General features: G+C 49.0%; 1 protein-coding gene across 7 annotated transcripts in view; it reads left to right on the plus strand.

Annotated features, from left to right (window-relative positions):
- Rgs6 (regulator of G protein signaling 6) overlaps nt 1-9792 on the plus strand; it is a 561710-nt gene that overhangs the window by 548908 nt on the left and 3010 nt on the right. For 5 of the 7 annotated variants that reach the window (XM_010645399.2, XM_010645398.2, XM_010645401.2 and 2 more), the window contains 2 exons: nt 114-180; nt 8441-8609. In XM_010645399.2, the coding sequence (XP_010643701.1) occupies nt 114-180; nt 8441-8609 (236 nt within the window). Of the gene's footprint in view, nt 1-113; nt 181-8440; nt 8610-9792 lie in introns of those variants that run through there. The other 2 variants (XM_010645403.3, XM_010645405.3) reach the window with 1 other exon arrangement.

Consider the following 9792-nt stretch of genomic DNA (forward strand, 5'->3'; position numbering starts at 1 on the left):
TTGTCTGCTGTGGCTGGGGGCGGGGGCAGGGGCTCCTCTAGAGCCACAGGTCTTCACAGTTTCAGCTGGATAAGTTATTCTTCACTTCCCTTCCCCAAAACACAATTGCCTAGTGCTGCTGGCGCAGAGTCAGAATGGCCGCTGCATTTCACCCCCGAGGTGGCTTCCTTCCAGCAGTGGGTGAGTGATCCCGGCGTCCACACACTCTCTAACCTTGGGGAATCCTTCTGCTCCAAAATCCAGCAGAGGTGATCTGCCTGTGGCCTCCACTTTCCCCACTCCTCTTGTTCTTATATCCAAGTTTCATGGACAGTCGGGGGCAAACATTTATCAGCATTCCCTTTTTTTCTCTCCAGTTTTTGAATGCAGTTCTTCCTTCCTAAGAAACAAGGAGCCCAGGGGCCCCAGAAATGATGCTGAGATGAGTCCCTTGTCCTAGAGGCAGTGCACAAACAACATCCTTGGGTACTGATCTTGTAGCTCACTTCTCCAGGTGGCCATGCCATAGCAGAAGGCAGAAATGCCCACTTCCTTTGGAGATATTTTAAAATCTAATAGTGGAAGTCGGCTTCATCTCCCAGCTAAGGCTTCCATAACCCTGACTGTGTGGGCCCAGAGCCAAGTCCTGCAGAAAATATAGAAGTCTCACATTTTACATAGTAGACTACCAGGAGAGAAGGAAGCTAGGAAACAGCCCATCTACTGCCCTACAGAAACCAAAAACATATCAGCAACATGTGAAAAGTGTCTGTAGGAAAGAGGGAAGTAAGAAGGTTCTCCTTGACTAGGAATTCCAACAACCCATCTTTTTCCAGCACCTCTTGAAAATGCTGCTTAACCTATTTCTGGCTGTATTTTTTCCAATTATGAATACACATCTGATAAATGACTGCTGACAGCATTCATGGTAGTAGGGAGGAAAGGGAAATGAGCTGCCCTGCTTTGCATAAGCATCCAAATAGACATGGATACTCACTGAAGTTCATGCCTTTGGTAGGAAGGGGTCAGTAAGTTGACCGCCTGTGCCTTCTAGGCTGTATCTTAGCAGGTAGCTTAAACAAGTACTTGTTTGCAGGAACTAAGAAGTATCCTTCAGAGGATGGAGTTAGAGTTCTCATAGTTCCAAGGAAAATTCCATGCTTCCAAGCTAGGGATTTCCTTTGGCTACCTTATCTACAAAATCAAACTCCTAAATTTTAGCTGCATACTCCCCTATAGTCATAGTCAAGGTTACTTGAACTTCCTGGTTGGAGAAAAGTAGCATCAAGTTGTTGCCAATAGTAACATAGTCATGTCACTGTTTCCTTGAGTCTTTTGACCTTTGCCTAATTTGGAATGAACCAGAGCTTAGATGTCAAAGTACTTTTTGGGAGGAAGAAGACAAAGGAAGAGGCAGGCATTGTGTGGGGGCCGCAGGCAAGCATGCTGCTGAAGGGCTTTACAAGCAAAATGCCCCCTCTACTTCACTCCTGAGGCTACAAGGATTTCCTGCAAGCTGAATGTAGAAAGGGCAAAAGGATTGTTTGGTCAGGAGAGAGGAAGGACAGAAGAAAGAGCCAGTAAAAAGCCGGGTGGGGGCATTTCCCCTGCAGAGGAGGCAGACAGCAGGGAAAGTGGAAATGCACAGCTTGGAAAGCAGGCCAGGGAGCCTGGGCCTGGGCATTCTGCCACCAATGTGGGACTCAGCTGCTGAGCTCTTGTCACTCCCAGCACTCCTGCCTGGTTCCAGATTTGTCCCTGCACAGCTGGAGAGACTATGAAGGAGGTTCTCCCATCACTCACCCAGACCAACAGGCAGAAGCCGACCTCTGTACCTCTGTAAGTGACAACCTTAATGAAAGTCAGGAGCCAGAGGCCTGGAAGACCACCCAAGGAGGGCTTCCCAAAGTAGGCACTTGGCCTAGAATGATTTGAAATTGGGTTTGTTTCCACTGACGTATGGTCACTCTGCCTGGCCCACCTTAGAAAGGTAAACAGCTGCTCCTCGGATAGTCATTTGGGAAGACTCCAGGGAAGTCAGCACTGGTAACACATGGCCATAACAGTAAAGCCACACAGTAGCTTCAGCTGCTATCAGTCTGTACGCACCAAGCAATAGTGACCTGTATCCCAGCTCAGTACTATAGCCTAAAGGTCCTTTTCCAATCCTGTCTGGCAGAAGGGGGCTCTTCTCAGGTCACAGGATTCCCAGTTGTGATGAGGGGAAGCTCTTGAGCAGAGCAGCTACTGCCTGAGACAGCCTCAGGGGTCTTGCTCAGGAGGTTAAGAGTGACCCTGTACCTCTCAGAGAGCTGATGCAGTAGAGGTGGACACAGAGGAATCCATGGTCCCTGGGCATTTCCATCTGCTTCCTTCCTGGAAAGTCAGGGCCATATGCAGAGCAGCTGTATGCCTCGTGAAGTCTGACCACCTTGGCTTTGCCACTGGCTAGCTGTCTGCTCTCAGGCAGGTTGCGCAAGGCCCATTTGAGTCTGTTTCCTCATCTGCTGGGTGAGGTTAAAGGAATATCTACCTAGCAAGGACACTGTGGACATTAGTGCAAGTGTCTAACAGGCAGCTGTTAGTGACCGTTTCCCTAACAGCGGGACACCCCAACCCTGCCACATCAAGTCCTGGGTAATTTAAAGAGGGGAACACTTATGAAAGGGGTACGTGAGAAATTGGTGTCACCCAGAAGGGGAAGAATAAAACATTCAATGAGAAAGACCTTGAGAGGTCAAGAGGTGGGGGGGTGCTTTTACATTAATCCAGATAGGAGGGCTTGCAACAACTTGCTTTCTCTGAATTTGAAATCAGACAGAGAGATAGAGAAAGGGAGGAAGGAAGGGGAAAAAGAAAAAAGGGAAAGGAAAAGAAGGATGGGAGGGAGAAAGGGAATGAAGAGAGGAAGGAAGGAAGGAAAAGAAAGAAAGAAGGCCCTGGTGGATGTTGGAGTGAGACAGCTGAACCTGCTAAGTGCCCTAGTGACATTTTGTGAGAAATGCTTTCAGATGATGGGACTTCCACAGTCAGAAGTAGGAGTCAGAGATAGATTCCTACCATTTACATGGCAAAACCTGGTTGTTTATACCATTGGGCATAGGACAATGTACCTACCATTTCAAAAAAAAAAGTCTATGATTCATATTTTGATCGTTTCATTTCTTTAAAGATTTTCAAGGAAGTATACATGAACACATAATTAATTTTTCTGCCACTGAAGTTTTGCTATTCAATTTTAACCTATCCCATGTATTTTTTTAAATTGGGTGTTGCTTTGTCTTTGTGGTACACCTTCATATAAAATCTCAAATAAAGAGAATATTTTAAAACCAAATAAAATGCCCTTCAGCCCCTGAGATAGATCAGAAAGCTTGGTGAGGACCTGAGAGTAATATAGACCCCAGGAAAGAATCTTGCCACAGGGATCCTGCCCCAATTCCCTACAGAAGGCTGAGACAGCCAGAAATATCTCTCCCTTCTTGGGGGGCTGGCTCTGACCTAGCTCTGGCGTGCATTAGCTAGCTATAGCCTTTGCCTCATCTCATTACCTGGTCTGTCCATTTTTTCAGCCCCACCTTGCTTCACAGGGTTGAGATGAGAGCTGGAGAGCTGGAAGTGTTTTGAAATGAAGCTATATAAGGCACGGATCTTCCTACCATCCCCTGCCAGAGTTTCTCAGACCCCGAGCCATCCCAACCAGGTGCCACTCTCTCTCTCTCTCTCTCTCTCTCTCTCCCTCTCCAACTTTTCATCACTGAGAAAAGGACATGCCATGGAATTGCTTGAGATCACTAAAAATCATTCCGTTTACATTGCTTAGTGAAGAGGGAACACTAGGACCACCAATCCCCGGGGAATCACCTGATGAAGTTAGACGGTGCCTTGGCTTCTCCCCCAGGTTACAAAACCCAAGCCAGAACCCCTAACCTTTCCACCTAGCTCCTAGCTTCCTGAATGCTGTCCTCAGCAAGTCCCCTCAGGCCTATGCTTGCACACATAGACATCTTGCATGAGTTTGAGTATCCTCCATTCAAGGCGACCTTCAAACTCCTTAAAAGGACAACCCATCTCTGGGACCTCCTACTTCTTGCCGACAGAGTCACTTGGTGAGCCCTAGTCAGCAAAACACCATTTTTCATGAGCAAGGATGAAAAATGCCTATGTGTCACACCAGGGGGATCAGGTTGGATCAATGGAGGTAGAAATAGTCCAGATTAGTACTGCTGCAAGTTCCAGTGCCCCTAGCAGAGAAATCTGGGTTTCTCCCATACCAGGGGAGGAAGCACTGAATTTTTCCAAAGGCAAAGATGGGCCCAGAAACTAAAAAAGAGTGGGGAATAGGGAATTCTCGGGCAAAGATGATAGCAGGGATTTTTTTCCTAGTCTTTTTCTCCCCTTTTGAGATATGGTAAAATGCACAGATCTGAAATACATGGTTTGATAAATTTGACAAATGTATATACTTGTGCAACCTGCACCCCATCACCGTAGAAAGTTTCCTCATGCACCTTTCCAATCAATTCTGCCCTCTTCCCCAGGGGCAACCACACTTGGTTTCTATCCTCCCAGTAGCCTGGATTTTTATTTGAGACCTGAAACGTTGGTCTTAGGTCACCTGAGTAAATCAGCAGGAAAAATCTCATCAGCAACTCACACATCTTTATTCCCTTAGCATTGAAAAGGGTCCCCTGAGCCCCTAGTGCTTGACTGTGCTGCCCCCATAAGCCACCTGACCCCCAGGGCTACTTCCTCCCTGAGCCACAGCCCTCTTCCTGGCCAGAGTTTAGCATCAGTCTCCCAGGTAAGTAAATGGCAGAAGTGCTGGGTAACCCAGATGGGGTCGTGCATGCTTTGTTGATTAGTATCTGAAAGTGCAATGCACAGAGCAGCATGACAAGCAGCATGTTGATTTTCCTTAAAGCACTGCACAAAAGGGAGCTAGCCCTTTTGTGCATTTCCTTTCAGAAACAAAGGATTCTGTGACCACCTTCTTCCAGGCTTGTAGCCATCAAATGACCACAGAGCTGAAATGATTAGTCTGAGTGGAGGGTGGGAATTGAATGTGTGGGTGTTCGTGAACCCAATACTGAGCCCTGTGGTCCATGAAATTGAAGGATCCCAAGTGCTATTGGATTACACGTTGCCAAATGTCTCACAGGTGAAGAGCATTTTGTCTATATGCAAAGCTTTGGTGTCTCTGGAATGCACCTTCTGCAGCTCAGTTCTTAATCGCTGTATATTTTTACACTTGGACAAAGAGTGCCTGCTGATACCATTTTCAACCACCCTCAGCTGCTTCGCTCAGCTCCGCCAAGGCCTTGGGCTGAGCTGGCTGCAGTTTCCTGGCACCATGATCCATTCCCAGCTGACCAGCACTGGGGAGCATCACACATTCACACCCTGAAAAACCACTTTCTCTGTAACCAGGCAAGGGCCAGGCACAGGCAAAATTACCACTTTCCTGCCGAATCATGGGAACTGGAGGCAGGAATAGGAGGAAAAGAAGGGGGACAAGAGCCCTAGACTCAGTGGGCAGAAAAGTCCCTCTCTGGGCAGAGGGTAACTGAGGAGCTGCCTGCGGGCCTATGGGGGCATATCCTTCAGACAGCTCCGCTCTGGACACACGTAGCCTCGGTTCTCAGATTTCCCTGTGATGACTGAACACTGTGGGAGCCTTGGTTCTTCAGAAGGGAGGAGCAAGTAGGACTGCAGGATCTCTTCCCCCAAGGGCATGCCTGCATCCTGCATGATTAACTACCTTCCAGCCCAAACTCACGCTCATTCACCCAGGTCAGAGTAGCAGGTAGATTGCAAATGGCCAAACTGCTTCCCAAGCTATCCCCAAGCCTCATGACCTCCATCTGTAGCAGCCGAAATGGCACTTGGTAAATGTGGGTGCGCAGCAGTGGAGAAAGGTAGACAAAACCGCCAGGCAGCGCCACTCAGATTGCTGAGAGGTTAGGGATAATCTCAGGAGTGGCCCTTAAGCAGTCAGCTGCATCACCAGCCCCCAAATTCCTAGCAAATGGAAGCTGTGAGGGGAGGGCAGGCAATCACACGCTGGCCACAGGTCCTTGGAGTCAGAGCTGTGAGGCTGAGCTCCAGGACTCCAGCAGGAAGAGATTAATTAGTTCCTCCAAGCCCAGCCAGGCCCTTTCTGTAAAGCTGGGAGAGGTTAAGGGTGGGGGTGCCTCAGGGCCAAATTCACCTAGAACGAATAGACACACCATCCTCCCTCAATCCTCGGGTCCCCTCTCCAGCTAAAATGACCCCACTAATGAGAATGCAGCTGTAATGAGAGCTTGGGGTAAACCTTCCCTTCTTTGTCTCTGGGCTTTTAACATACACATTGCCAACAGACTCTTATTCAGAAGATTTAGTGATTTTTTTCATATCTGTCAGCTAAATCAGAGCCCCAAATACCATATATAGCAACTCAGGACATATATATCTGGGTTCATGATATGTAACTGTGACCCAGGGCCGGAGGATTGGAGGAGGAGGAGGACCCAGTACATTTGGTGTGTAGCTACTGAGGCAATAAGCAACTCCCAAGAGGAAAGCAAAATTCTTATGCCTTTCAGAGGAGCAGGGATGGCCATGGGAAATGAGAGGGGTCACTCATACCAGGAGGTCCGTAGACACACATTTTCTCAGAAAGGACCCACACTGCTGCACTGCCTGCCTGCAGGCCTGCGGTGAAGAATCATATGCCCAGGTGAATCAAGTGGGTGACGAATACCGCTGGCTCCATGTAAGGAAGGGCACTTGGGGACAGTGACAGCTATCTGCATGCCATAGACTCTGGGACCAGCCTCCACCTTCTAAGAGCTACTGGGGTACCTACCCTGCTCTAGAGAAAGACATGGCTGTCCTCTTCAATGATTCTCAAAGGCTGATACAGTAACCCTCTGGGATTAAAAAAAGGGGATTAAAAATTTAGGCTGGTATAACTGTACTTTGCTGCAAGCTCAGTTTAGTGTATTTGCAGATTCAGATAAGGTTGTTGATGTCAGGAGATTGTGTGTGTGTGTTAACATAGCAGGTAAATGAAAAGCTTTTGTAAAAGGAGAGGTACAGGCAGATTTCTAACAGCTCCTGAGAGCAACTCAGTTCCTGAACAAATCCCCTTTCATGGCATCAGAATGCTCAGCCAGGCTGGCTGCATCCCTCCATGGAGATCTAAGCCAGATGACACATTGTTCTGCATCCAGCTACCTCCAAGCCTGTGCTATTCCTTTATTAGATATACCCATTATCCATCAATTCATTAATCAGCAGGTTTATAGAGTACCCTCCTGGGCTTCACAAACCTGGTCAATTTTTAAAAATTACATCCGGCTTACACCTAGCCAAGCCCAGTAAACAAAATGAGCCCCCACACCCCACTTGGAAACAAACATGAGAAACTGCTGGCCCTTGCAATCTCCCTACCAAACCCTACAGCCCTTGCTGAGGGGGGATCATATGCTACCCTTGCAGATGGGGATGATGTCACTGACCCACTGTCAATAACAGGATGGGTTTCGAGTGTTTTCCCAGACACAGTGATCAATCTACTTGAGTCCAGCCACACACTCCTCTGAACTCCTGTCCAACTGTATGGATTTCTAAAGAGGGTGAGCCAAGGAAGGGCATAGACTATGTCAGGGAAATAAGCAGAGGAACTGAGCCTCACTCTTCCTCCTCATCCCTCCTCCTGGTGCCCAGTTCTGAATCCCTCCCAGATCAGAAGCTCCTCAAGGACCTCTCCAGGATCTGAAGTCTCCCTGGACTTCTATGCCTCATGCACTGGACCTCATGGCCTAGTTTATCATTTTAGTTCTAGAGAGGAGCAGCCACAAAGGTTGTTAAGTAAAGAGCTTGTAGGTTTCCTGGTATGGAATCATCAAAATCAATCTTTGGGGAGGTGGGGAGTCAAGTCAAGAACGGGAGGCAAGAGGAGCTCACTGCCCTGGGGCCACCAGTGGCTCTGAGGCCCAATAAACCTTCATGTCACTCTCATGGTCCCAGAACTCATCACCCAGGGGGTTCCAAAGTCTGTGTGTCTATCCTGTATTTTGAGCAGGATTCACAGCCAAGATCTATTTGGATCAACCCACTTTCCCTGACCTTGATACTCTCAAATCCACCATTTCCTTCCCTCACTTGAATAGAATCCAGTTCAAGAGCGAGTTTAAATGGCTGATTTCAGGAAAGTAAAACTCTCACTATCATCAGCCCCCCAAAAGTACCATCAACACCCCTCTCTCTCTTAACCTGCCCGGCAGTCCTGATTTTTCCCATATCCCCAGTTAGGGCTTCTGTACCTAGAGACCCTATACCAAGAAGATCAGTCAGGTTGGTTAGTCCTTTGGCCTCTGTGCCTCATGCAACAAATAATTCACCTGTCTGGCTCTCTGTCTCTGTTCTGTGTGTGTGCGCGCCTGTGCGTGCCTCTGTCGCTGTCTCTCTGCAGGGAAAGTCTCTGGCGGGCAAGCGCCTCACCGGCCTGATGCAGTCCTCCTGACGGTACCCAGCGCCGGGCAGGGGCCCGAGCCTGCAGAGCACGCAGGCAGGCGGCGGCGCTCCACATCCGCGGACAGAGTTTCCTTGCACGGAGATTTGGTCACTGTGAAGGAGAAAGAGTGAGGGCCGTGGAGGGCAATGGTGGGGAGACTTGGTGGGTGAACGGGGAGACCGGAAGGACAGCATCCACAGAGCCCAAGCCGGCCAGGAGAAGCCCCTGTTTGCAACCTCTCTTCCTTGTACAGTCGTGTGCCAGAGCCCACGATTAGGGGAGAATGTCTCATGGGACTCCTGGCAGACCACCGCCTGAGATGGTACCCTCAATGTCCTTGCTCCTCCGACTGTCTGGGGGGCTCACACCTTGTGGCAAACTCAAAAAAGGGCAGTGGACCTTGGGAACACCCAGTATTACACATCACCTCCTCTCTCCCTGCACCTCTCTCTCTCCTGCCCCTTCATCTCCCCGCCACTTGGGCACCATAGTTATGGCCATCATGTCCCCTCCGTTGGCTGCCTCTCCCACTCCACGTAAGGGGCCAGCACCAGGCACCACTCTCGCATACAGTGTCCCAATCTCAACCTCACCTCAAGTTCTTTCTGCCCCCTTTGAGAACAATTTTTGAAGAGGTCTCCATGGGTGTGGCGGCTGCCCTCAGTCCCATCAAATGTCTAAAGGGTCCAACACCTTGTGGAACCACTGACTCAGATGAAAGAATGTGGTGTTTAACAGCCATGGAGGTTCTGATGACTATCTTTAAAAAATTATTATTTCATCATTTATCCATTTTCCCCCTTTGCTCGTTGGTTTTACTCAGAATAAATATGGCCATGAACTAGGGAGCTATCGGGATTCTCCCCTCCTTGGCTCCAGGTGAAGGCTGGAAGGGCATCCAGCCCAGGCGGGAGCGGGTTTCAGGGCTGACAGTGCCCTTATGATGGCGTCCTGCCAAGCACAGTCAGACCCTTGCCGGGTCAGACCTCAGCTCTGCCTGAAGCTGGGACAGAGTACACTTCGGCAGGTCCAGGCCAGAGCCACATCTTTCCCTTCCCAGGCTGAGCCTGAAGTCCCTGCCAAAGAATCCTACTAAACAAAGCCGGTTACCTAAGGGAAAGCAAAATCTGCAGAAACCTACAAAAGATGCCCCTGTACTCCCTTTGCGTGTGTGTCAAAATGACTCTTTGCCAACTGAGCTCTGAGTTCGTGTATGTAAAGCACCAAGGCAGGTGCCGGACATGTAGTAGGTGCTTAGCAAATGGTAGCTAATACTGTGATTGTTATTATTGTGATACCTGCAAAGCCCC

This window comes from Fukomys damarensis, unplaced genomic scaffold (assembly GCF_012274545.1).
Source record: "Fukomys damarensis isolate Sample0158 unplaced genomic scaffold, DMR_v1.0_HiC HiC_scaffold_21, whole genome shotgun sequence".
Lineage (NCBI taxonomy): Eukaryota > Metazoa > Chordata > Mammalia > Rodentia > Bathyergidae > Fukomys > Fukomys damarensis.